General features: G+C 51.3%; 1 protein-coding gene across 32 annotated transcripts in view; it reads left to right on the top strand.

Annotated features, from left to right (window-relative positions):
• Nucleotides 1-27,364, top strand: part of JAKMIP3 (Janus kinase and microtubule interacting protein 3) — a 51,944-nt gene that overhangs the window by 3,149 nt on the left and 21,431 nt on the right. For 26 of the 32 annotated variants that reach the window (XM_039553932.1, XM_039553936.1, XM_039553937.1 and 23 more), the window contains exons 2-5: nucleotides 13,486-13,622; nucleotides 19,002-19,154; nucleotides 19,792-20,011; nucleotides 21,128-21,625. In XM_039553932.1, the coding sequence (XP_039409866.1) occupies nucleotides 19,877-20,011; nucleotides 21,128-21,625 (633 nt within the window). In that variant the 5' untranslated portion in view covers nucleotides 13,486-13,622; nucleotides 19,002-19,154; nucleotides 19,792-19,876. Of the gene's footprint in view, nucleotides 1-6,479; nucleotides 8,582-8,608; nucleotides 8,692-8,746; nucleotides 8,771-9,307; nucleotides 9,323-13,485; nucleotides 13,623-19,001; nucleotides 19,155-19,791; nucleotides 20,012-21,127; nucleotides 21,626-27,364 lie in introns of those variants that run through there. The other 6 variants (XM_010408418.3, XM_010408421.4, XM_010408413.4 and 3 more) reach the window with 5 other exon arrangements.

The raw sequence follows: 27,364 nt of genomic DNA, 5'->3' as shown, positions 1-27,364 counted from the left end.
TATTCACTGCTGGTGCGGAATCGAGATGAGGGTTCAATGGATTTCATCTATGGAGCAGAGGCAGTGCCTGAGGAGAGAGAGTTGGGAAAGGCTTGAGAGAATGTCTGGAGGATAAATAGGTTTCCTCAAACACACAGTGCAGCAGCAGGATGTGGAGTCCTGGCTTTCCTTAAATCCAGTAGAGATCCCGAGGTCTGAGCTATTGCACTGGTGCTGTGGTCATTCGACCTTGAGCAGGTCATGTGCAAACGGGGACTCCTAAGAAGAGTCACTTTAAGCTGCAGAAAATGTCATTTCTATCCCCTTCCCTCGCGTTTCTGGCTCTCGTTTCTCCTGTTGGTGGTTCCAGCCCAGCTCAGCCAGCCTGGAGACACCATCAGGGGCTGCGGGCTGGGCTTCCAGTGAGGCCTGGGGCCCCTCAGCTTTCCCACACTCCCTGGGATGGGATCATGGAATCATGGGAGGATCCTTAAAGCTCATCCCATTCCTGTAACCATCCAGGTTTTACCGAGCGTGAGGCACAAAGGGTTGAGATACCATGAGATTTGAGCAGGGTGTGCTGAACTGAGTTTGTTATAAGCATTCATTCGATCAGGGCAGTAGTCGCTGGTCACAGCGTTGGTTTGTTTGCTCTCAGGGCTGTTGTGCTTGTTCTCAGTGTCACTGTCGATGTTCCCTGTTGTGCTGGTTGTCCCCTCTGAGCGCTGGGTATTGTTGTGTTTGGGTTTGTAACACTTGTTTATGATACAATGGAATGGTCTTGAAGGAAAATTTATTTGCTTGATGTGTAGTATAATAAGCAACTGGAAAACACACTGACTTAATGGTCAAGATTTATCCGTTCTAGCCCAGATAATGCCTGCAGTGGTAAAAAGCCTTTTCTCTCCAATCAAAATGCTTTGGGGATTTCTAGTGCGGCTATTCATGACTAATTAAAAACTTGCTGTACTGGTGGATCCCAACTTTTCCCTGCCTGAGCTCTCCATGTTCCCAGCTGTCGCTGAAGGAAGCGGGATGGATTTTTGGTTTGTAAGCCAGCCCCGGTACTTCCCAGAGCCATGGTGGGAACCCTGGCCCTGCAGGGCTGGCCGGGGGGTTCAGGCAGCCTTGTCACCCCGAGAAGCTGTTCATTGTTCGTGCTGCCTCTGGAAGGACTCCTTCCGCAGTTCGGCACTTCCACCTTTGCCTTGTGTCTGCTCTTTCCTCGAGTTCCATGCGGGGCCCCTCCGGCCGCTGCTCGGGGGGCCCAGAGCGGGCAGGGGCCGGGGAGGGCTCCTGTCACCCACAGCCCCTTCCCAGCCCTGCCCTGCCGGCACCTCCGGGGACAGAGGCAGCTGGAAAGGGGCTCAGGCTGGAGCAAAGGAGGCTCAGGGGGGACCTTGTGGCTCTGCACAAGTCCCTGACAGGAGGGGGCAGCCGGGGGGGTCGGGCTCTGCTGGCAGGGAACAGGGACAGGAGGAGAGGGAACGGCCTCAGGCTGGGCCAGGGCAGGCTCAGGGTGGATATTGGGGAAATTTTCTTCATGGAAAGGCTTGTCCAGCCCTGGCACAGGCTGGCCAGGAAGTGTTCAAAAAGTGTGTGGATGTGGCACTTGGGGACATGGTTCGTGGTCAAATGTCAGCCTTGGCTGTGCTGGGCTGGCATTTGAACTCAGGGATCTCAGAGGTCTTTTCCAGCCATAACGATTCCAGAATTCTGTGATTTAGCAGGACAGTCAGAGACAAATCAAAACAAGCCTTTGGAACAAAGGGTTGTCTTTGGGTTTAGTTTTCTCTCCTTTCCTGAATACACAGCTGATTCCTGAATTTGCACACGCAGAAATTCCAATTCCACATATTGCCAATCCCAGTTTTTAGGGACAAAACCAGCACTGCGAAAGCTCTGGACTTTGCTGGCTTGCAAAGTTGCATTGGGAAGGAATCTCATTAGGTTTTATTCCCTTAGGATACACTCAGGCTTAGCAGGAGTTAAAGGAGCTGTTGCTGGCATGTGCCCCTTGTTACCTGTCAGTCACCCAGCAGGTCCAGCAGCCTGACCTGGTTCCAGGCTGAGGCAGCTCTGCCAGGCAACACTTCCTAAACAAAGGTAATTTTTTGCTTTCTTTGGTCTGGAAATTTTTTATTTAATTCCCCTCTTACTAAAATATCAGTGTGTGTCCTAGGATTGACTTACGGGTTTGGCCTGATAAGGCTTTACAACCACAAATCACGTAAAAAAACATAGTGCAGAAACAAGCAATGCAGCAAATAGGATCTATCATGGATTTGAAGAGGAATGGAAAAGATGGGGATGCCTTCCTGGAGTTGTCCTGCAGGAAATAAGAAGTGGGTATGGATGTTGAGACAGGAAAAGCAGGGGGCACAGGGATGAGGAGAGTCACTAAGGCTGGTGTCAGAGTTACCATCAAGAGCAGGAGCAGACAAATAAACATGGTCTTTTTCCCTCAAAGCTGGTTTTTGGTGTTTTAGGAGTTTTGGGGGGTGTTTTTGGTATTATTTTGTTTGTTCAAAGGGAAAACATGAAATGGGAGTGTGTGAAATGAGTTTCTTCAGCAGTGCCCAGTGACCAGCAGGATCCCAGACTGGTTTGAGAGGGAAGGGACCTTAAAGCCCAGCTGATTCCACCCCTTGCCATGGGCAGGGACACCTTCCACTAGCCCAGGTTGCTCCAAGCCCTGTCCAGCCTGGCCTTGGATGGCAGGAGATGGTCAGACTCGGTCTGGTGTTGAGAGAGGTGGCACATCCCAACAGTGTGAATAAACCCCTTGGAATACCCAGAGGGAGCTCTGTTGTGCAACGTGAAAATCAGTAAAGGACTCGTATAAGTTTGGGGGAAAAGTCTTAGTGTAAAGCTTCTTTTCTCCTCCTTTCCTCGTAAATTCCTTGCCATTATGGTGTGAAGGTTCTCCTTCCTTCCAAGAGCTGAGCTAAAGTTTGGATGTGTTTTACTGTAAGAGCAATAACAGTTACATGAAGGGCACAAGTTGTTGGTTCTGTGTTCTGCATAAACATGTGAAACTAAAGAGGAATAAGTGCTCTGCTAAAAATATCAATGCTGTCGTTTAAAAATAAGCCAGCCAACAACTGAATTTGAGACTGAAGAGTATTACACAGGCACGAATGTTTCGTTTTTTGCTTCTATTTCCGTGTCAATCACCACAGGGGTATCAAAGAGTGTTAGTGAGCTCCGGAGCAGACGTAGCTCCCGGGAAGGAGTGTCTGCACAGGCATGGATGTACTCGTACATCCCAAATCGGGAGTGAAAGGTAGGCAGTGAAGATCCAAGGGGTTGTTAAAACAACAGCTGCATCTTTGGGACAGAGTTTGAAGGTATTGCTGTATACCAGCACTAAATGACACCGAGTGATTCAGTTACTAATGAACCCTGCCCTGGGAATGGTGAAATTGCTCCTGCCCCTGGCCAGCCCTCAGGCGAGCGCCTCAGCTTTCCACTTCCTCAGCATCCTTCAGCTCTCTGGCACTTCTTGAAATTCCCTGTTTCTAGGAATGCTCGCAGTAATTCAGGGTGGGAAGTAAGGGCCCTGTGACCCCCTTGTGTTTGTTCAGCATCACTTTAACTGAGGGAGCTGGGAAGGGGCTGGAGCCCCAGGAGCGGCTGAGGGAGCTGGAAAGGGGCTCAGGCTGGAGCAAAGGAGGCTCAGGGGGGACCTTGTGGCTCTGCACAAGTCCCTGACAGGAGGGGGCAGCCGGGGGGGTCGGGCTCTGCTGGCAGGGAACAGGGACAGGAGGAGAGGGAACGGCCTCAGGCTGGGCCAGGGGAGGTTTAGGTTATACACTGGGAAAATTTCCTGCTGGAAAGGGCTGTCCAGCCCTGGCACAGCTGCCCAGGGCAGGGATGCAGTCCCCATTCCAGGGGGGATTTAGCAGCCCTGTGGATGTGGCACTTGGGGACACGGTCAGTGGTGACTGTGGCAGTGCTGGGGGAACAGTTGGACTCAGTGGTCTCAGAGAGCTTTTCCAACCTGACCAATTCCCTGATTGTTGCCGTTAGTGACACGTTGGGGTCCTGTGAGCATGGACCTGCTGTGCAGGTGTGACACAGGTCCTGCAAGGTGAGCCCCTGGCCCAGCTGATTCTGACCACGCTCCTGGCTCAGGTGAGCATTGGTGCCATGGGTCCAGCATAGTGTGGGCTGAGCATGAACTAATTAAATAACGAGTGAACTTTGAACAAATATTTTTGGGTATTTAATGTTGTGGGTCAGGACCTGCTCCTGGGTGCATAAACAAATGCAGAAGTAGCCTCAAGGCATTGTTCCCTGGGATACCAGGGAGCATTTTGCCCTTGAGTGTCTTGTCAAGATAATCTTTAGTGCTTGGATAGTGCACTGGGGTGTGTAGGGCTGGCTGTGACCGGGGTGTTTCAGGTTTACTGAGGAGTGCTGTACTTTCAGCTGTAGGAACATCATTTCATGCCTGCTTATTTCATATTAATGAGACTCCTCTATTTAAAGTAACATGTGTGCAAGCTTCGGTCCCTCCAGTTTCCCTGGAGTTCTGAATTCCAAGCTAGCTTGACTCATTTGGAGTAAAATTTTTTGAGAAGTTGTTTGGTTTTGTTACATCTAAATTTAGGCCATCAGCCAAGCAGGGCTGGTAGGAGTCATTTGTTACACCAGTCATTATTCCATTGCTGTTGTGTTTTCACACGGAGGCTCAAACCCATTTTTGGGTCTGGGTTGTGTCCTGCCCACTGCTGACAGTAAAGCTCTATTGAACATCAGAAATGTGAAGTGAAAACCTGCATGGGCCAAACTTTCTCCTGGAGATCAGAATCTTGTGTCATTTCCTCTCCAGCCCCTGACAGGTCCGGGTCACTGATTCCCAAACATGCCTTAGTGCAGTGAAAGCTGAGCACTCAAAGTCAGCCTGCTCTCAGAAATGTGTCACTGTCTCAATTGTCTCCTTGTGAGCAGAGGACTGGGAGGGAGCTCAGAGAGAAAAGCTCTGTGTGAAATGTCACATTTGGCAGCCTTGCAGCACCTCTTCAGAAAGTTTCATTTGAATCCTGAAATATTTGTAATATTCTTGCTGGGATGTAGGATTTGTTTTGGTTTTTTTAAAAAACTCCAACACATCGACTTTGAAGATGAAGCATAAAAGTTATTTTTAGCACTTGCTGCTAAGTCATCAGAGATGATAAAGGAGAAATAACAACATTTATAGCTCCCTTCTCTTTGGCAACAGCAGAAAAACCCCGTCCTCCTTCCTGGCTGAGTAAGGAGCTTTCCTCAAGTTGACCCCAAAGCCCATCCAGTGCCAGCCCTGCCATGGCAGGGACACCTCCCACTGTCCCAGGCTGCTCCCAGCCCCAATGTCCAGACTGGCCTGGGGTGCCCCAATCCCACTGCCAGGGATCCAGGGGCAGCCCCAGCTGCTCTGGGCACCCTGTGCCAGGGCCTGCCCACCCTCCCTGGGAACAATTCCTTCCCAATCTCCCATCCAGCCCTGCCCTCTGGCACTGGGAAGCCATTCCCTGGGTCCTGTCCCTCTGTGTCCTTGTCCCCAGTCCCTCTCCAGCTCTCCTGGAGCCCCTTTAGGCCCTGCAAGGGGCTCTGAGCTCTCCCTGGATCCTTCTCCTCTCCAGATGAGCCCCCCAGCTCTCCCAGCCTGGCTCCATGGCAGAGGGGCTCCAGTTTCAAAATAGGGCTTTTAAAATTCTTGATTTTAATTAAACATAAGTGCTTCTAAAAATTCAAATGCCATTCTAAAACATTTCAGTTTCATTTCTGACAGCATCTCGATTTTTCATCTGAATGTTTTGACTAAAATGATTGAGAAATGAATCCATCATAAAAAAAAATGTTCCAGGCAGCAAAGTTTGCCACAGTATCTGTGTGAGGTGGTGGAGTGCCCATCCCTGGAGGTGCCCAAGGGAGACCTGGACATGGCACTCAGTGCTCTGGGCTGGAGACCAGGTGGGGGTCAAGCACAGGTTGTACTTGATGGTCTTAGACGTCTTTTCCAACCTAAATGATTCTGAGATTCTGTGTGTGAGATACTGCCTTGTGCCTGCAGCCTGTGAGAGCTCACTGGAAATCTCAGTTGCTGATCTGCAGCAGTTATTGCCCTTTTTTTAAAAAAAGAAAAAGAAAAGGCAGAAGAAGAGCGGGTACGGCCTCCATGGCAACGGCAGCGGCTGCCAGGCTGCTGAGCTCTGCTCTGGAGCTGCTGCCTGGGGAAGTTGCTCCTGAGGATGTATTTGTTTTCAAGATCTGTTTGGCTACAAGCCCGTTTGCCAGCGAAGAAAGTAGTCTTTTCCTTAATCCAGTCAGGAGAGGGATGGTGTCGCTGTGCAGGGATGCAGCGAGCCCTCTCGGATCCTGCTGGGGGCTGCCGGAGAACCCCTGGGGAGAGGCCTTTCCCTGGGCGTGGAGGGGAGCAGGGAGGGGAGCAGGGAGGGGAGCAGGGCAGGACCGGGCAAACTTTGAGCACTGAAAGCTCTGTTCAGCTCAAAACAGGATATTTCATTTCCATTCCCTCCGGTTTATTTCCTACTCTACTGGAAGGTTCCCAGCCCACGGTATGGGTTGGAAGTGTCCAAGGCCAGGTTGGACAGGGCTTGGAACAACCTGGGATAGTGGAAGGTGTCCCTGCCATGGCAGGGGTGGAGTGAGAGGAGCTTTTGGGTTGCAGAGAGCCTCTGCAACCCAAATCAACCTGGGATTTTAAGGATGTAACAAATACAAGAGTCAGACTGCTGAAAGAAGTGGCTGAGTTTGAGATGGAGAGGTTACAGCCTTTCCTCAGGTCTGTCTCCCCTCTGCCAGAGGCATTGCTGGTGTGTAATTAGGGGCAGTCTGGTGGATTCTCTCCTTGGGGGGGTCTGGGCTGGTGCCTCCCTTCCCTTTGAAGCCAGGCCAGTGGCTGGAGCTGCTGTGAGCAGTAACTCTGGCAGCAGGAAGACAGCCAGCCGTGGTCTCCTGGGGGTTTAGAGGCTCTTTTAAATTAGGATTCTTTAGTGCTTGAGGCTAATATTGATTTTTTTTTTCCTGTTTTTATTGGTTTTTTATTCAAGTATTCACCTCATGTCTCCTGCGTGACATGAAAATGTCATTCTTCTGCTTTCTTACTCATTCACTCATTGAGCCATTCTAAAACTCAACTGCACCTTGTATTTCTCTTTTTAAAGAGGATACTGTTCATTGGCTCATACCTGAAAACTGTACCTGATGGTTTTTAATATTTTAATTGTTTAAACAGATCTATGTCTGCAGAGGTGTCAGAATTCTGTATGTATCTCTTCTATACATATGTCCTCTGTATCTCTTCTGCACCAACTTTTGGCTGCTGCTGAAGCACCCTGTATCTCAAAACGTGATGGTCAGAAGCTTTGTAACCTTGAGGACTTTGTTAAATCCATGGAAATTTGCAGGATGTGTTTGGGATTCGGTAGTGCCAGCACAGGAGGGAAAACAAGACAGTCCTTTTATGTAAATGGCATCTGCATTCTTGCTTCTAATTAAAAAATCGAAGGGAAAAGCTTTCTGTAATTAAAGGACATATTTGCTAATTTGTCACAGGCTGGGTTCTGGAGCACTTCTGGTTGGATCATTCTGGAAGTAACTTCCAGCTTTCCCTCTCTGTAGGAACAGGCACTTTTCTCATGGTCATAAATTCCAAGGGCAGGGCAGGGGTGAGCAGGGACAGGGCAGTGTCCGTGTGTCCAACCTGGATTGCTGGGCCTGGAGCTGTGGGTGCAGCGCTTCTGGAGACACCTGCACATGTGTAGGGTGGTGTAAGAGCCTAGGGGTTACACTGGGACAGGCTGGGGATTTTGTAGTGTGGATCAGCGTTGGCTGCTGAGCTGTTGGAGTTCACACCTGTACCAGAGGCAGCCGCAGGTTGCTCAGCTGGGTCGTGCCCTGTACCTGTGGTTCTGCCCGCCCAGGCAGGCTCGGCCTCGCAGAGGGGGATCTCAGCCCTTCACAACTCACCTGAGACCCCACTGACAGATTCCCTGGGCTGTTTCTCCGTGTTTTGGGCAGGGCAGAGCCGAGGGAAGCAGTGGGGTCTGGCCCGTGGCCCAGGGCTGGGGTGAGGAGCTCTGTCCCTGCCGTGAGCCGCGGGGTGCAGGGGGATCCTGCTGCCTGTGGAAGGGCCAGAGGGATCCTCCCCGAGCCAGCCGGGCAGCGGCCTCACTCGGGGGGCACCTGCCAGCCCTGCCAGCCTCGGGCTGGGGCTCCCCGGGCAGGGGCTCCTCGGGCAGGGGCTCCTCGGGCAGGGGCTCCCCGAGCTGGGGCTCCCGTTCCGAGCTCCAGCTCAGCACAGGCACTCGCACATCCCAGCATGTCCGGCTCGGAGCAGCCGAACTCCCAGGCTAGCAATGAGACGTCACCTTTGCTTTTCAATCCAGGGTAGGTAGAGGCTGGGAGTCTTTCCTTCCTCGCCCAGCCCGGTTCCCATGCAGGCTTTGCATTTGATTTTTTTTTCCCCCAAGAAACCGTTTCCTGTTGTCGTAACGTAACCAGATGGGGAGGGTTCAGTGGAAATACCTCGGGAGAGGCTGGCAGAGCGGTGGATCCAGGAAGCAGATCCTCCCCGTAATATTGGCACGGTTTGGTAAGTTCCATCTGAAAAATAAAAAGCTGCTCCCTTTGCTGAGTCACAGCCCCTCGGAGCTGGAGCCGTGACAAGCCGGGAGACGCCGCGCTGCTGGAGTTGAAGCAGAGGTGAGCAGAGGCGGTCCAGGATGCTGCCCAGGTGCTTTTCTCGCCTGAAATGATTTTTTAAATCTCATCGAAGTGCTCCGTAAGTTTAATTCCGGCTGCGGGAACGTGCCGCCGCGTTCGTGGCTCGCAGGGTGGGGGCTGATGGCTGTGCCGAGGCAGATGCCGGGCACATCCCGGGGGAGCCCCGGCCCGGCCGCGGGCACGGAGCGGCGCTGCGGGCGGTGGCACCCGCTGGGGCTGCGGCGCTGCCCCTCCCGTGTCCCGGGCACGGCGCTGAGCCCTGCCGCAGGCTGGCAGCACACGGACTGGGGGCCGGAGGGGCCGGAGGGGCCGGAGAGCCGCTGCCCGATGCTCTGCCGGAGCCGCTCTCCCCGGTCCCAGGCTGTCCTCGCCGCTACAAATCCCTCTGCAGCCGAGGCCTGGGGCTTCTCCAGGCTCTGCGCCGGGCTTTATCTGCTGGAGTTTAACAGCTTCGTTTGTACCTCCGTACCGTGTTTCAGTGCTTCAGATGCACGGTCCCGGGTTGGTTGTTTTCTGAAGCTTTTTTATCTTCTCAGGTGCACAGAACTGGGTGTCAAATCCAGAGGAATTTATGCAGGGAGGAGGGAGCTGGGATTGGGAGAAGCTGCAGGTAGGACAGGGACACAGCAGCATTTCCTGAGCACCAGTAAAATGTAGCATTTGACACTTGAAATTAATTCTGGTTCTGTTGAAATGCTGCCAAGATACGTATTATCTAGACAGAAAAAATGCTCTTGGGCTGCTGTTTCCAATGTATCTGTAGTCATTTCAATTATAGATTTGTTTTTTAAAGCGAATCTGAAGTTGTTATGATTGTTAGACGCATTTGCCATGTACTTTTAAGTAAGTTTTTAGAAAGTTTAAGAAAACTCAGTATCTTTAGGAGCTGTGATGTTGCTGATCTGTGGGTAATCAGCCCACCTCCAGCTGCCTGACCACTGCAGGTCACTGTGGCCTGAGCTGACATCCCTGAGGGATGGAGCAGAATCATGGAATCATAGAATCACAGGCTTGATAAGGTTGAAAAAACCCTTGAAGATCATCAAATCCAGCTACTGACCCACACCACCACCGTGTTCACCTCTAAACCATGTCCCTAAGTGCCACAGCTGCATTATTTGAACACTTCCAGGGACGGTGACTCTACCACTGCCCCGGGCAGGACTGGACAGCCCTTTCTGTGTAGAAATTTTCCCTGATCTCCAACCTAAACCTCCCCTGGTGCAACCTGAGGCTGCTGCTCTCATCCTGAGGAATTCAGCTGGGACCTCTACTCCCAGCCCCTTGCCCCATTCCTGAGCCTCTGGGCTCCTTCCCTCTCCTCCTCGCCCAGCAGGGCTCTCCCAGACTGTGTCACCGGGACATCTGTCCCATTGCTCTGGCTTTGCACAAAGCAAGACCAAAGCAGGGTCTGTGATTTCAATCCAGAAATAAATAAACGGGAAGGACCATGCTCTCCCCCAGTGGCAGAGTGCAAACCCCTGCGAGTGTCAGTCCCAGCAGCCAGCCTGCCCTGCCTGCTGCAGGTCAGGGCTGATGGCTGGGCTGGGCTGGGCTGGAGGGACTGACCTGTGGTGGCTGCTTTTGGGGTTGGCTGCTCTGAGGGCTGCACCACGGACTCAGCTCCAGCCTTTTCCTCCCCTGTTCAACCTGGCCAGCGGTGGTTTGACCCCAGGAGCAGCAGAATGATGGGCAACTGCTCCCAGGGTTTGTGGTGTGTGATCCCAAGTCGAAGATTCATCTTTCCACCGGAAAAATAATTTCATTTCCTGCCAGTGCCCACAGGGTGGTTTCTTGTTCTTGCATTAGTATGAAAAAGTAACTGAAACATCGTTTTCACCTACACAGTATCAGTCATTAAATAAATTCCTGTTTAATGTCCCTTCCAAAAAATCACAGATCCTGACTTTTATTACCTGGTCACACCTATTATGTTTCATTTAGGAGAATTTGAGTGGATTAACGAGTGCCTATCACTTAGCTTTCTGCAGCATCATAATGCTTTTCCTCTGATTTCACGTCTCCTGCCACTGTAATACCTTATTTACATTGCTGTGTGCACAACAGATGTCCTCAAGATCGAGTAATGACTTGATCTTTCCTCCTAAATCTCTGTGTGCAGGATATGTCAAATTGTATTTTTAAATGTAGATTATCTTGTACTTTCACAGATTGAATTTCATGTTGCTAAGTTACCTGTTTTTTCTAGTTTGAGGTTATTGTTTTATTTTTTTTCCTTTTGCCTGCCTTGTCCTCTCTCGTGATTGACCTACATAATCCTCTGTTATTGGCAGCTTTTTGTGTCCTGCCCTTTACTCTTTACCAGGTCACCAGAACACCAGACAGTGCCAGCCCTAGCTCTGGGCCTTGGAGCTGGCAGCTGGGAATCTCCTCCCTTTGTTTTGATCCCCCATCTGTGGCTGGAGTTTCTTACCCATCACACTGCTCACTCTTCTCTCAGGCACAGGGTGGGATTGTTGGGGTGCCCTGTGCTGACTGGGAGCTGGACTCGGTGATCCCTGTGGGTCCCATCCAGCTCAGCTTGTTCTGTGATTCCACGGCTCTTTAGCAGTTAATTACAGGAGTGCCCGACCCTGAAGTGTCCTTATGAAACTGAGATCCGACTTCCATTGTCACCTCCCCATCACCTTTCAGTGCCAGGATGCACTGAGGTCACTCTGCTGCCCCGAGCACAGCCCACGTTTCTGAGCCCCTCTGCCTGCTGGCAGTCGCTGGCTGGCTGGGCAGGGGCTCCCTGGCCATGGGCTTCTCTTGTGGATGTAATGAGCCATAGGAATTTGCGTAGTTTCAGTTAAAACTCTCAAGCTCGGGTTAGCCCCGAGCAGAGCAGCCACAGCTCTTGCTGTTCCTGCTGCTGCCCCTCCAGGCGCCCAGAGCTCTGCAGAGCCACAGTTCCACCCTCGGGACCCTGGAGAGCGGCTGGAGGGACAGATCCCTGCAGGGAGCGATCCCGGTGCCCTGGGGCAGCCCGGCTGCAGGCAGAGCCCGGTGCCTGCGCTCCCAGAGCAGCGGTCAGCCGGGAGCTCGGGAGCCAGATGGACACGGGCTCCTGGCTGCGGATCAGCGCAGAGCAGCCCTGCGAGGAGCTGCTTTCCCTGAAGGAGGAAATGCAGAAGGCTAAAAGACTGGAGAGCCCTGAACTCAAATCCCAGATTACCCAGCTGCCACACTAACCCAGTAGCTGGGAAAGGGCTCCTCTGGAGCTTCTCCAGCCTGTAAATGGAGATGTTGGTGGGAATGTTTCCCCGGTCATTATGTAGCGCATTTCTCACAGGAAAGCAGGGCCAGTGCTTTTCCTGATCATCTGCACAAGTCCTTGACAGGGAGATTCCTGCAAGGGAGGGGTTTTCTCGAGAGGAGGCATCAGCCAGGAGATGCCACTTGGGAATGAGTCACTTGGCCTCAGAGGTGAACTCCAGGAAGTCAATTTTAGTGACCCAGTAGAGAGCACAAGCAGAAGCAGCTGCTGAAGTTCCTCTTTTCCCGCTTTCTTTTTTTCTTTTTTCCTATTTATTGTTAGTCTTGGTTTAAAAAGGTTATAAAGCTCTTGTGTTGAAAATAAGATTTTCCCAGATAAATGGATCACAGAATCCCAGCCTGGTTTGGTTGGAAGGGACCTTAAAGCCCATCCAGTTCCACGCCCTGCCATCAGCAGGGACACCTCCCACTGTCCCAGTTTGCTCCAAGCCCTGTCCAGCCTGTCCTTGGACACTTGGATGGGGCAGCCACAGCTGCTCTGGGCAGCTTGTTCAGCCTGGCATCCTTTGACTTCAGATGTTAAAGTGAGGGTGAAACAGCCTTTTCTTCCCCTCGGCTCTGGGTCTGCCATGGTGCAAGGAGGCCTGAAACCCTCCTACTGATCCGTTCAGTGAAACTGCAGGGAAGTGGTACCTGCATGCCAGGCAAATTGACTCCAAAGGTTCATGCAGCATTTCAAATCAAATCAGCTTTAAAAAATCAGATTACAGCTGCAAAGTCCTCAGCCATGTGCATGTGGTACGTGCAGAGCCCTCCTGGCAGAGCTCCCCTGGCCAAGGGCAGCAGCACGGGGTCACCTCCGTGGCTGGGAGGCCTGGGGGGCCATGCCTCGATACCTCCGTGCACACAGGGTTTGGCTCATGCCACACCAGCGCTTCTCACGCCTCTCTGAGTGCTTTCCCATGTGCCTGCAGCCTTTTCCTTCCCACCTGTAGCTCTGCCTCTCCTCTGGGAAACAGGGGCTTTGTTTTGCCAGGTTGGCCAGGGTTTCTGGTTCATCATCTGGGAGGACATTCTACTTTTAAGATTTTATTCAATCATCTTCCAGGGACTGCTTTTGTTATGAAATCCTTTTTATAATGGATCTTTTCTTTATAGTTGGAAATATTTATTTAGCCAGTGCCTAAAGGGGCTCCAAGAGAGCTGGAGAGGGACTTTGAAAAGGGCCTGGAGGGACAGGAGAAGGAGGAATGGCTTCCCACTGCCAGAGGACAGGATTTGGTGGGATATTGGGAAGGACTTGTTCCCTGGGAGGGTGGTGAGACCCTGGCACAGGTTTCCCAGAGAAGCTGTGGCTGCTCCTGGATCCCATTTTAACAGTTTATGTGTTCTGAACTCATTTGCCATCTCTGGATTAGGTCTCTCTCTTCACCTTCGCCAACAACATCGTGCCAGAAGCTTGGCCTGGTGAAAGCAGCACAGTGTCTCTCAGTTGCTCTAATGCAGATCTTCCTGCCCCCAGAATGTACCTAAAGCTCTCTTGATCGTCCCTAGGGACCATCTTCCCAGCTGAGACCACGCTGGAGGGCTCGCACCTGATCCCATGAGAGTTGGTCCTGCCAGCCCTTGCCCTCGCCCCGCGGATGTTGGTGGGACAGGAATGGTGTTAATCCCTGGCACTGCCGCCCCCGGTGGGTACCACCCCCTCACAGCACATCTCCAACACTCCGGGAGTCTGGGCATACTTCTGCTTTCCTTCTAAATCAGAATTTATGCTTATTTGTGGGTATTGTTTATTTATGTTTATTATTGTGTTTCTGAGCCAAGGAACATCACGTTTGCTATTCAGTAACAGGACTGGCATCAGGGAGGAAACTCACAGCAAGTGTCACAAAAAGGTTGTTTAAACCAGGATATTTTGTAATGAACAATGAGGTTTGAAATAATCTGATCCTCAGTGTTTCAGGCTGTAGGAACAGCTTTCCACTAGAGCCTGATGGACATCTCCCAACTGTTTGCATTTGGGAGATTAATCAACTTGCCTTCAATTCTTGTCTGTTGCTGTGAAATGTCAGTTTTTATCTTGATTTAGAGCTGGGCACACACCTACTGAGAAATAAAACACACTGTAAAATAGGAGTGTAATTTCTGGATAGTCCTGCTCTATCTGTCTAGCCTAAAGAAAGGTTCCTGCTCCCATCAGTGTCTTTTCCTGCTGTCCAGTTCCTCACAGCTGAATTTAATGATGATGAGTCAGTCTGGAAATTAACCTTAATTCTGAAATCCAAAGCACAGTGGTTTTGTTGCCACTGTTGAGTCTGCTATTTTTCAAGCTCATTTATAAATTGAATAAATCCAAGAACTGTAAATCTTTTATAAGAGTGTAGCAATTAAATACTGCCTTTTCCATCCTCAAATCCAGCTGTGTTGTGTGTTGGTGCCGAAGAGGGTTGGAGAGGTAGCATTAAATAGTTATTTAGGGATGTTAATAACATGCTTAAAATGTTGCCATCAAGTGCTTTTGGACCGTGCGATGCCATCTGTGTTACAGTTGATTTAGTTAATTATACAGGCATGAATTCCTTGGAAGAAGGGATGGCATTGCTCTAACAGCTTGTTTGTGAGCAGGATAACACAGTGACACACTATTAAACTCATGGAATTAAATCTAAAATATAATCCTCACTAATAGTCCTCCCCAAATTATGCTGAGTTGCTCCCGTTCAACGGATAATTTGGATAGGTGTGTTATTGGAGTTTATTGCAGAAACTCCAGTGGATTTTTTTACCTTAAATACTGGGGGTTATCTGAGAAAAAGGAGAAATTACTTTCCTACCTACTCACCTGTTTTTAATTAATTATTGCTTGTTCTGCAAATTAGTCATAAGAGTTGTACAATTAAACAGGTACCTGTTGGGATTTAGCAGCAATTGTGTCTGCCAGTACTGCAATTCAGAGCAGTCCTGAGCTGGAAGGGACCCACAGGGATCATCCAGTCCCACCCCTGGCCCTGCCCAGACCCCCCAACAACCCCACCCTGGGCATCCCTGGCAGCGCTGTCCAAACGCTCCTGGAGCTCTGGCAGCCTCGGGGCCGTGCCCATTCCCTGGGGAGCCTGGGCAGTGCCCAGCACCCTCTGGGGGAAGAACCTTTCCCTGCTCTCAGCCTGAGCCTGCCCTGGCCCAGCTCCAGCCATTCCCTATAAACCATAATTAGCTTCATAATTGACACCCAACTATGTTTTGCACTTCAAAGAAAACCCAGAAAAAACCTGTGCAAAACTTACAATGAGAAACAAGAGGATGGAATTTCGATCCGTGGGTGTGGCACAAACAGGTGACTTCACACACAAGGTGAGTCTGTGTAGAGGAGTCTGGAAGCTGCAAATGTAGAGCTTACAAAGGACATGATCCACCCATCGATGAGTTAAAGCCAACATCGGTGGAAGGATTAATCTCTGAGGAAAAATTCAGGTCAGTTGGGATTTGACATGTGTCTGTTACAGCTGCTGCTGGAATTGATCTAATCCATGGCAAAACTTGGGCTAGACTTCCATCTGCAGGAGCTCTACTGGATGTCAGGGTTGGGGCGTGAGGGGCAGAATTATTTTGAATTTAAAGCAGATATTATTTCATCAAAGATAGGTTTCAGAGCTTACTTCACACTGGGAAGCGCTGGTTGGTTATTTATTTCCCTTATGGAAGTGGTGACTTGCTCTACACCAGCCAACCGTAGGTAATGGGGTGCATTAACTCTGCAGTGTGGGGAGCCAGCAACTTCCTCAGCAAAAGCATGGACAAGTCAGATGTGCCTCTCTGGACGTCTGGGTTGAGTTACCCATGTTGCTTGTATATTTTTAAAAAAGAATTTTATCAGATTAGTCTCAATCTAAACAGAACAGAGAAAAACCTCATAGAATGTCCAGGGCAGGGAACGGAGCTGGGAAGGGGCTGGAGCCCCAGGAGCGGCTGAGGGAGCTGGAAAGGGGCTCAGGCTGGAGCAAAGGAGGCTCAGGGGGACCTTGTGGCTCTGCACAAGTCCCTGACAGGAGGGGGCAGCCGGGGGGGTCGGGCTCTGCTGGCAGGGAACAGGGACAGGAGGAGAGGGAACGGCCTCAGGCTGGGCCAGGGCAGGCTCAGGGTGGGCAGCAGCAGGAATTTCCCCATGGAAAGGGTGCTCAGGCCTTGGCAGGGGCTGCCCAGGGAGGTTTGGGGTGCCCATCCCTGGAGGTGTCCAAGGAATTCCTGGAGGTGGCACTCAGGGCTCTGGGCTGGGGACAAGGTGGGGATGGGGCACAGGGTGGACTGGATGATCCTGGGGGGCTTTTCCAACCTCAGGGATCCTGGGATTGGATTCTATGGTTCTGTGTGTGAAGGAAATGCACAACACAGCCCTGTGTGCAGGACAGTACATATCTTGGCCATTGCTTCTTGATCTCAGCTACCTGCTCACTCCTTTTCCCATGTAATTTCCAACAGGTTTTCTTCTCATGTTGCAGCTGAGTGAGCGATGCACTGTTGTGACAAATGTTTATATGGATAAAGCCCAAAGCACAACTCCAGCATGGGAGATGACTGCATTGGCTTAGCGTGAAATTCCTTTTCAGAGGAAAATTCATTTTCTTGCATTCAGATCTATAGGCTGGTGCAATCCTAAATGGAACATAGACATATGAGGAAGTGGGAACTCAGCCATGGACAATATTATGTTTTCTTTCTATTTTAATATTTTGAGGTGCACCAGAGGCTCAAAAAGGTTTGTTTAAACTAATTCATCAGAACAATTTGTCAAAAATAGAGAACACCAGTGCTCACAGGGCTGTGGCAGATGTTGGAAATGTTCCGTATTTGTAAGATCAGTGTTCTGCTTTCAAATATTGGTACCTTGGGTAGGGATTAATTCACTTATTTTTAAGCATGGTGAAACATTCATTTCAGCAACTACTACCTAGAAAACACACTTCCCAATTAGTCTTGATGTCTGAATTGCAAGTCAGGAGGCAAAGCGAGCGCTGAGCCCTGCTCAACGCAGCTCTGATGCATTATTGATGCTGTTTTCAATATCAAACATGCCAGGAATCAGATGCTTAATCTATTCTCCCAGCATCAAAAATATGATGACCTTTCTGTTCTCTTAAGGTGATGTGTCTGATAGCTGCCCCTTCTGTATAACTCCTTGGAAAAATAAAGGAGAAATCCAAAGGCAGGTGACTGGTTTTCCAGGGAATGTCTCCTGTGCCCGGCGCTGTGGGGAGGGGGTGCCAGGGAGCTGCTCTGTTCCCTGTAGGGACGGGGCTTGTTGAGGGTCTGTGCTCAGTGCTGGCACCTCGGCGTTGGCTCCCGAGGTCCTCACGTGTCCCCCGATGTCCAAGCAGAGCCCTGGGAGCAGCAGCTCTGTGTTCCCTCAGCCCGGGATGAGGCACCTCCTGGCTGCCTCTGTATCAGCACAGTGGTGCTGGCTTGGGAACGTTTTTACAGCCTGTTTTTCTCCCAGTATTTGTGATAACTATTCTTTCAAGCCTGGCCTGGCATTTGGCCCCGGGTCCCAGCTGGCTTCTCTGCGTGGGGCGTGCTCCAACAGACACGGCTCCTCCTGCTGCAGGGCCACACTTCTGTGAGCACAAACGACCACTTTCATGGCCCCAACAATGACACTTGTCCCCGTGCACACACACAGGGTCATGGTTGGCACTGGAGCTGCCTTTCTCTGTCAGTCCTATTTCCATCCTTATCCTGGCAATAACAACATCTCTGCTCGTTGGGGCAGCTGCCAGGGGCTGAGCTCTGCTGTCTCCAGCATCAGACCTGGCTGCAGCATCACACACGGGCACTGCCACTTCTTCACCAGTGCTCACCTCCCCACTGGTGTCCAGAAGGGAAGGCTCCACCTCCGCAGGCTCCTTCCCTTCACTCCTCAAAGGAGGGCTGCACGTCTGTGATGTGGTTTAGTGGGCAGGGTGGTCATTCTTGGACTATCTGTGCAGGGCCAGGAGTTGGATTTCGATGATCCAAGCAGATGCTTGGCATGAAATGTGTCAATTCATACCATTAACCTTCGTAACATTTTAAAGAAAATTAAAAAGCTGCAGCACCGTAAGTATCAGGATATGTGGTTCTACAAATTGACCTCAGACAGAATTCCCACCAAATGAACTCTGCTCCACAGTACCAGCTCCTGAGTTTTCTGTCAGCACACAAATGTAAATTCTCACAGCCCTTGTCTGTCAAAAAGAATCCTGTGAGCAATTACTCTCTCAAATCCTTGTACCATTCAAATTATGATTTGTCTGCCATTCATGTGGAAGTGGTTAAAGCTTGTTGGTCGCTGCTTCTCGTTTCCTCAGGTTGTGAACTAACCTGGCTCACTGCTGCCTCTGCCTTTGGAGGAAATCCTCTAAGAAAATAATTGTAATGTGCACAAAGGCCTCATTCGTTGCAGCAGGTAGAACTCTGTGCCTGTGGCTACGTGCTGCCCCATTTTTTATCAATAAAGAAAGAGGGTTTTAAACCTCCATTGCTGTGTTGTGTCTGCCTGCACAAAGCAGCAAGAATCTTAAATGCGAAGAACATCTACTCATTATAGATTTTTCAGGCAATATCTTTAAAGTTTAATTTATTTCTATTTCTTTGCCCAACCAAACGTTTCTTTTTATAGAAACTTCCAGGCTACAAACTCAGGCACCAGCCTGAGAAACAGCAGAACTGAGACTGTTTGTACCACCTTGGTTTGGACAGTTAATACCAGGAATGTTATTTTATTCTCCCACTTGTTTCTCTAAGTCTCAGCCTCCCCCCTCTCCCTCTGAGCCAATGCAGATGTGTAGTGACTCTCAGCAGCTCTGCCCTCCCAAACTCCAGCCCCTCTCCCAGATGCTCTGAATACTGTCCCAGCTCCATATCCCATTTTTATATCCCCAGAGCAGCTGCCTCTCTCGGCTCTTCACTCCCTGATAGGTTCAGGCTTTTGCTCTTAGAATTCAAACCAGGCTATTTTTTATTACAATGTTGTTGTGGAGGTTGGTTTTGTTGCTATTTTGCTGTTACCATTTATTGTTACTCTCTCATTGCAGCTGCCCTGACCTGTTAAGCCCCATCCCCGTGCCCGGACAGGGGACGGTGCCTCCGCTGTGGTTTGACCGTGAGTCATGAGGGACAGACCGAGGCACTGAAGGTCATCGGCCAAGAACATTGCTGCCCACGTTAACAGGATTAGTATTAAAAAGGTGGGAAATATTTCCCCAAATTTGAGCAATGGAATTTTGTAGCATGACCATCCTGTGATTCCATGGTTCCATGATTCTATGAAAACAGTCTTCCCAGCGCTTGTTGTCTCCGAGCTGTGGCAGTGCCAGGGGCTGGTGCGTGGATGTCCCTCCTGAATACCCACAGCCTCTGCACTGTGTGAATCCCAGTGCAGATGAAGGGATGGGACACTGCCTGGCAGGAGGGTGCAGCCAGGGGCGTCAGGCTCTGCTCCCAGGGAACAAGGGACGGGACAAGAGGAAACAGCTGCATCAGTGGAGGTTCAGGTTGGATCTTGGGCAAAACTTCTCCATGGAAAGGTCTGTCCAGCCCTGGCACAGCTGCCCAGGGCAGATGTGAAGTCCCCATCCCTGGAGGGATTTACTAACCATGTGGATGTGGCACTTGGGGATATGGGTCACTGGTGGTGTTGGGGGAACGGTTGGACTTCATGGTCTTAGGCGACTTTTCCAACCCAAAGCAAGCTGTGATTCCACACTTAGTGCAGGGAATCCCGCCCCTTCAGCTGCTGACACGTACCTCGTGCTCCTGGGAGGGCTGGGGGTGGTGTGCCCCCCGCGCTGACAGGGTGTGTGGCTGTGCTGTCCCTCCCTACAGGCCGCAGAAGATGTAGAGCGCGGCGGGCGCGGAGCAGCCGGAGCGAGCGGGGCCGGGCTGGGGCCCTCCCTGCCGCGGCCTCACCATGGCCAAGAGGGGCTCCAGCAGCCGCGCCAGGGGGGACAAGCCCGACGCCTTGGCCGCCCTGCAGGCTGCCAATGAGGAGCTCAGGGCCAAGCTCACCGACATCCAGATCGAGCTGCAGCAGGAGAAGAGTAAGGTGGGCAGCTTCCCTTCCTTTGAGTGCAATTTGGTGCTATTCAGGAAGTTCAGAAATGCCAAAATTCTCTTTGGTGATTCTTCTCTTTCCCTTTTGCACTAATTTCATTTGGATTTTGAGCTCAAACTCCTTCAAACCGGCTGCTTACCCACATGTACAATACTAGATCTCAGCTCTGCCTCCTGTGCTAATTCCCAGATTCCAAGGAGACACAGCTTCTCCCTGAGCCTTTGGGAGAGGGACAGCTGATGGGGCTGGAGCCTCAGCTCGAAGCGTTTCCAGCTCTTGCCCCCAGATCACTTCTCAGCAAGAGCACGGAACATTCATTTGCTTTTCCCTAATTCCCCGAATCAGTTTCCACTGATAAACTTCAGGATGTTTTCGGTTCCAGAATAGAAATGTGTTAGCATGCAGGGACACAATGATAGTCTGCATTTTCCCATTAATTTCCATCATTATTAGGCATTTTAGACTATGAATCCAACACACACGTACATATAAATAGAACATCTGTTAATCCTTTTGCTGTGAAGCAGCATTTGCAGCTTTAAGGCTGAGGACTTGGTTTTCCTTCTCCCTGTCCTTCACAGCCACTTCTGGCCATGGCTTCTCTAGGGTTTATGGCATGGTTTAAAACTGAAACATCATTTGAGCCTTGTGTGGTCAGGTATAGTCAGTTATCTCTGCTGAATAATTCATTGCTTAAAAAGCATCTGGTAAAATGCAGCTGTTTGGGGCTTCACAGGAGCTTGCACAGGAGCTTCACAGGAGCTTGCCTACACATGTGCAGGTTTGGTCTGCATGCCTGAGCGTGCCAAAGTGACAGCTTGGCATCTCATTTTTCCCATATTTTGGGGGGAATGTGCTGTGAGAGCTTCTGCAGAATTAAGTAAGGACTCAGACTTACTCACAAGGTATTGACTGGCTCCTAAATGTGTATTAAACACAAGCCTGCAGTGAAAGAAAGGTCTTTGCTACCACCAGTTTGTAGACACAGGTATACCAGCATTGAGGTGTAATACTGTAAAGTCACCTGCACCATTTAAAAATAATATTATGATATGTATTCATTGTTTGGTTGATTGAAAATACTGTAATTTTTTATTTTCCTTATAGGTCAGCAAGTTGGAAAGGGAGAAGAATCAGGAAGTGAAGCAGATCAAGGAGCACGAACAGCATAAAAGTACAGTGGTGGTCACAGAGCTCAAAGTCAAACTTCATGAAGACAAAATGAAAGAGCTCCAAGCTGTTCGAGAAACACTTCTGAGACAGCACGAAGCTGAACTACTCAGAGTAATTAAAATTAAAGATAATGAAATCCAGAGACTACAGACCCTGCTCAACGCCGTGCGCGACGGGGCCCCGGACAAGGTGAAAACGGTGCTGCTCACCGAGGCCAAGGAGGAGGCCAAGAAGGGCTTTGAGGTGGAGAAAATCAAAATGCAGCAAGAAATTTCCGAGCTGAAGGGGGCTAAGAAACAAGTGGAGGAGGCTCTCACTATGGTCATCCAAGCTGACAAAATCAAAGCAGCGGAGATAAGGAGTGTGTATCACCTGCACCAGGAGGAGATCACCAGGATCAAGAGGGAGTGCGAGAGGGAAATTCGCAGACTGGTACGTGTCGCTCTCTGCTGCTGTAACTTATGCTGCTCCTAGGACATGATCGGTGCTGGACTCAGCTCAGTGGATAAGGATGGGTGTTGACACTTTGGGGCTTGCTCCAGGTCTGTTTCACATTTACTAGCAGAGGGAAACTGGTTTTTTAGGATGTTTTGTAAGAAACTTCTTGATCCGTGTCAGAGCCTGTTAATGTTGTTCACATTGAAGGTATCAGGAAAAGCCCTCGGGTTCCTGGCTGGTCAGGGGAATGCTTCAACAGTTAAGTTTCTTGGGTTATGTCTCTATTTCCTCACCAAGCATTCCTTCCTGATCCACCTTGGTCCCTCCCTTTCCCTGCTTTTGCTACTCCTGTGAGCTCCTCCTCCTCTCACAGTGAGGCTTACACAATCCCAAATGCTCTTTTTCTGCACCCCTCAGTCCTACACACACAGCAGGGCATTCAGGGGGAATTCCTCTCCATACCTGGTGGTTTTCCCCAGGACAGGGGCTGGTTCAGCTCCTCTGGTGGTCCCACGAGCGGAGACTCCGCAGGCTCCCACCTGAGCAGGTCACTGGGATCTCACCTGGCCCTGCTCACCTGACCCTCAGGGACCCTTTGTGCGTGGCTGCTCAGCCTGCCCTCACCTAATCCAACATGCAATCCTCAGGTGCAGCAGCTCCAGTCCCAAAGGCAAGAGCTTCACACCTCTGGCTTTGGAGTTTTCCTCTGGCGCATGTGGGAAATGGTTGGGGAGGTTGGAAAGGATCGTGGTGCTTGGAAAAGGGGGGAACTCCCCGTGGGAGGGAGCTCCCTCCCAGGGAAGCCTTTGCACCAGAGCCTGGCAGGCCACCAGCACCTTCTGGGGCTCGGGGGTTTATTGTCTGCTGCTCTCTCAGACCTTGCCCTGTGATCCACGCTCCTGAGTGCAGGGAGTGTATCCCTGAGCTGCTGCTGCCTTTCCCAGGGACATGGGGACACATCCTTGCTCTCATGATGTGTGTTTTGGGTCTTGTCTCAGTATTTATGTGATGTCACCATTGTTCTGTGTTTGCCATGCTGCTTTACAGCCCTCAGTGTCCCGGTACAAACCCATCCAGGACTCTTTTACGTCATTAACCCTCAGCTGTTATCCAAATCCTAAAAAAAAATTTTTAAATACCCAAAGAGCTTGCAGCCTGGCCCCAAATCAAAGGCTGGCAGTGTGACCATGCTACAGAGAGCACCTGCAGAACCTCCTCCCCTGGTAGGATGTTGGTACAGCATCACCTGAGCCCAGACAGCCAAAGGGCCTGCAGGGACTGACACACCAGCAGTGGAGTGTCCCCGACCTTTATTTAGCTGCCTCTTCTCTCACACTTCAGGTTATTAAGGTTTTTTCATAGGTTATTTTATTTTTATGAAGAGGATATTAAAATAATTTATAACCAACTGATCTATTGATGCTGTTCAAATATCCTGCAGTGTAAGTACCTTCTTCTCTAACCATACATCACTGATGCATTGATTTCATACATCACAGTGAATGGGAGGCTAATGGACATCCTAAATAAACTTGCTGCATCACATGGAAAGTCCCCACTAATGGCCTTTAATGTAGAAGATGTAAAATAAATATGGTCTTAGTTATAGGGAGCAGAGTGGTTTGACGAGATGTTTTCTAAATTGCCTTTGAAAGTCAAACTTTTTTAAAGTTCCTGCTTGAAAGAATCAGATTGGCTCATTGCACCAATGAAATTACCTGATGCCATGATTTTACCAAGCCCTGAGTGCTTCCTGGGTGGCTTCAAGTACTCTCAGCTCCATGGACTCCCCCATCAGTTATTTTGGTGGGAGCTGGTGGCTCCTGGCACCTTGTGGGGAGGGCTCTGATGTCTGGGAGGAAAGGCTGTGCAGTGCCCTGGTAACAGAATCAGGAATTCACTGACACAGCTTATGGGCATTTTTTGTGCTTACATTGACTGGCAATCTGTGACAGGATGAGAGGAAACAGCCTCAGACTGTGCCAGGGGAGGGTCAGGCTGGACATCAGGAGGAATTTCTTCATGGAAAGGGTGACCAGGCATTGGCAGGGGCTGCCCAGGGAGGTTTGGAGTCCCCACCCCTGGAGGTGTTGAAGGAATTCCTGAAGGTGGCACTCAGGGCTCTGGGCTGGGGACAAGGTGGGGATGGGGCAGAGCTTGGACTCGAGGGTCTGTGATTCTGAGTATTGACCAAATAAAGGCCCCCAGCTCTTCACTGTAGTTATTTCCAGGGCCAGGGTGGATGCCAATGGCTTCGGCCCATTCCCACGGAGCAGGGCTGAGCATCTTCCAGCACTGTGGGCAGCCCAGGAAAGGGAATAATGTGTTTTTCAGAGTATGTGCTCAGGCTGTTCCGGGCCCGTGTGCTGTGCTGGCACACATGGCTCGTGCCAATTGTGTCTGTACAGTCTGTGTGATGTTCAACTAACCCAGTTCAGCTGTCCCTGGCTCACAACCTCAGCAGTGGGACTGCAGCAGATGAAATCCCCTTGCAGATGGTAACGAGTACGTGTGGCAACGGCCTCCTTTGGAGAGAATTTCTAATTTTAGTCAACCGTTTTTAAATTTCAATTTGTGCATTTTAAACTGCCTTAAAATACTGCACGGCTGTGTTTAATTACATTTGTATGGGCAGGAGCACTCCCTGCTTAGTGTGTGCACAGCCAGGGGAAGCAGGGAAAGGCCAGGGGTGTTCCCCAAGCTTAACTGGCCTTGATGCTTGCTAAGTGGGGACCAAAATTCAATGTGGTGAAGAGCATTTAAACTTTAATTAACTCTGGGTTGGTCAGGAAGAAGTTCTGCGCAGCCATGGCCACTGCAGCCTCCTCACTCCTGTCTCCTTTATCAGGGGACTGAGAAATCAGGAAAAGTGAGGAAATTAGATTTGTTAGAGCCTGGGGAGTGGTTATTTTCAATCTAGGTAAATTTTAGTTGATTATGAGTAGCAAAAGCTTTAATAACCTGCACCAATCGCTCTGTGAGACCACTGGACGTGGAGAGCTTCACGGCTTCCTCATGGCAATGCCACCCCACAGCCAGAGGGGATCAAGGTTTTGAGCACCATTCTGAACATCTGTGTTCTCAGAGACCCTGAGCTCTCTGCCAGACAGTGGTAAATTAGTGAAGATGTCTGATGTAAAGGGTGGGATCAGAAGAAAGGGTAGGAAGCTGACTTTTTAAATTTTAATTTTATTGGTGATTGACTTAGTCTTTATCTTCTCCTTTTGATTCCCTCGTGTGGTGAGAAACCCCCATATCTGGGATTATAGAGGTGGCTCAGCACGCATTCAGGGTGAATCCTTCCTTTTTCCACCTGTGGATTTTTTTAGTCATTTGTGGTTTGACCCTCATTTACAACAGTATTTCTTCCAACTAAACCTGGGCTGAAGGATTTTGTTGTATATAAAAGCCAGACAACATTACTCCTATGCTTAGGAGGGTCAGGAAACCTCCTCATTCTGAGTGATTCCTTTGGTGTCTCACAGGCCAGATTTTACAAACATTTTTCTCTGTGGACCTAAACAAGGAGTTACTCTTTTCTGGACTGTAATGTTGTCGTTGTTGTTGTACTACAACACAGCTAACACAGGGCTTGGGCTGGGGCCTCGTGGCCTCTGGGAGAGCTTGGAAGCTGTTGGCACTGGACATGGAGTTTCTGCCTCCAGCAGGAGGTCTGGGACACCCCATGCTTCATCCATGGCATTTACAAGTGGCACTGGATGGTTACCCTGGCGCTGGACCAAGCTGAGCTTCCAAGTCCCTCCCAACCCAAACCTTCTGTGACTCTGAGGCAATCTGGTGCTGCTGCTGGGTGTCAGGTACCCCAGGACAGGGAGGCAGTGGGGTTTGTCTCTGGAGAGGGAGGGTGAATGAGCAGGGCATGTGTCCCCTGTGCCCGAACCCCTCTCTCAGGGGTGTCACACCCCAGGGCCGCCCTGTCTGCTCTCACCAGGGCACCTCATCAGCCGGCTCGCAGCTCCCTGGCAGTCCCATCGAGGCGGGGACAGGTCTCCTCACATGTGCTGGCTGCCAGCTCAGACCATGGGAGCTGTGCGTGCCGTGGAGCAGCTCCATCGGACGGGGATTCTCCTCCTGGGGGACTGCCTTTGATGCCAGGCACCGGCAGCTTCAAAGGCCATTTTTGGCAGCATTTGGCAACTTGCAAAGGCCCCAGGAACACTGCCGGGAGAGGTGTTCCAACCAGGACCCTACACTTTGGATTTGAATCAGGATGGAAATAATAACTTTAAAAAGAGTCACGGCTCAAAGCCGCCTGCGTGTGGGACCTGCGGGCGCTGCCCCGGGAGCGCAGGAGGGAGCAGCCCATCTCCCTCTGCACGGGCTGCTGTTCCTGTAATTGGCACCAGCCGTGCTCGGGGCTGCTTTCGAATGAGCAGACACATAAATATTCATCCCAGCTCTGGAATGGCAGCGGGGCGTCTGGCAGGTGGTTGGATGCTCCTGCGCTGCCGCCCCTTCGCCAGCTCCGGAGCCACCAGGCAGGGTGGGAGCAGGAGAGGAGCCAGAGCCCAGCCCAGCCCAGCACTAGTACAGCACAGCACAGCCCAGCCCAGCACTAGTACAGCACAGCACAGCCCAGCCCAGCCCAGCCCAGCACAGCACAGCCCAGCACAGCCCAGCCCAGCACAGCCCAGCACAGCACTAGTACAGCCCAGCACAGCCCAGCCCAGCAAAGCCCAGCCCAGCACAGCCCAGCCCAGCCCAGCCCAGTACAGCCCAGCACAGCACAGCACAGCTCAGCCCAGCACTAGTACAGCACAGCACAGCACAGCCCAGCCCAGCCCAGCACAGCACAGCACAGCCCAGCACAGCCCAGCCCAGCACAGCCCAGCACAGCACTAGTACAGCCCAGCACAGCCCAGCCCAGCAAAGCCCAGCCCAGCACAGCACAGCCCAGCACAGCACAGCTCAGCCCAGCACTAGTACAGCACAGCACAGCACAGCCCAGCACAGCCCAGCCCAGCCCAGCACTAGTACAGCACAGCACAGCCCAGCACAGCCCAGCACAGCACAGCACAGCACAGCTCAGCCCAGCACTAGTACAGCACAGCACAGCCCAGCCCAGCCCAGCACAGCACAGCACAGCTCAGCCCAGCACTAGTACAGCACAGCACAGCCCAGCCCAGCCCAGCACAGCACAGCACAGCTCAGCCCAGCACTAGTACAGCCCAGCACAGCCCAGCCCAGCCCAGCCCCAGCCCAGCCCAGCCCAGTACAGCCCAGCACAGCACAGCACAGCACAGCTCAGCCCAGCACTAGTACAGCACAGCACAGCACAGCCCAGCCCAGCACAGCCCAGCCCAGTACAGCACAGCACAGCACAGCACAGCACAGCTCAGCACAGCCCAGCCCAGCCCAGCCCAGCCCCAGCCCAGCCCAGCCCAGCCCAGCACAGCACAGCCCAGCCCAGCACTAGTACAGCCCAGCACAGCCCAGCCCAGCCCAGCCCAGCACAGCCCAGCCCAGCACAGCCCAGCCCAGTACAGCCCAGCACAGCACAGCACAGCTCAGCCCAGCACTAGTACAGCACAGCACAGCACAGCCCAGCACAGCACAGCCCAGCCCAGCACTAGTACAGCCCAGCACAGCCCAGCCCAGCCCAGCCCCAGCCCAGCCCAGCCCAGCACAGCCCAGCACAGCACAGCACAGCACAGCCCAGCACAGCCCAGCCCGGTACAGCACAGCACAGCTCAGCACAGCCCAGCCCAGCCC

This window comes from Corvus cornix, chromosome 6 (genome assembly GCF_000738735.6).
Source record: "Corvus cornix cornix isolate S_Up_H32 chromosome 6, ASM73873v5, whole genome shotgun sequence".
Taxonomy (NCBI): Eukaryota; Metazoa; Chordata; class Aves; order Passeriformes; family Corvidae; genus Corvus; species Corvus cornix.
The sequence above is the reverse complement of the archived record's forward strand: the minus strand, read 5'-3'. Positions and strand labels throughout refer to the sequence as shown.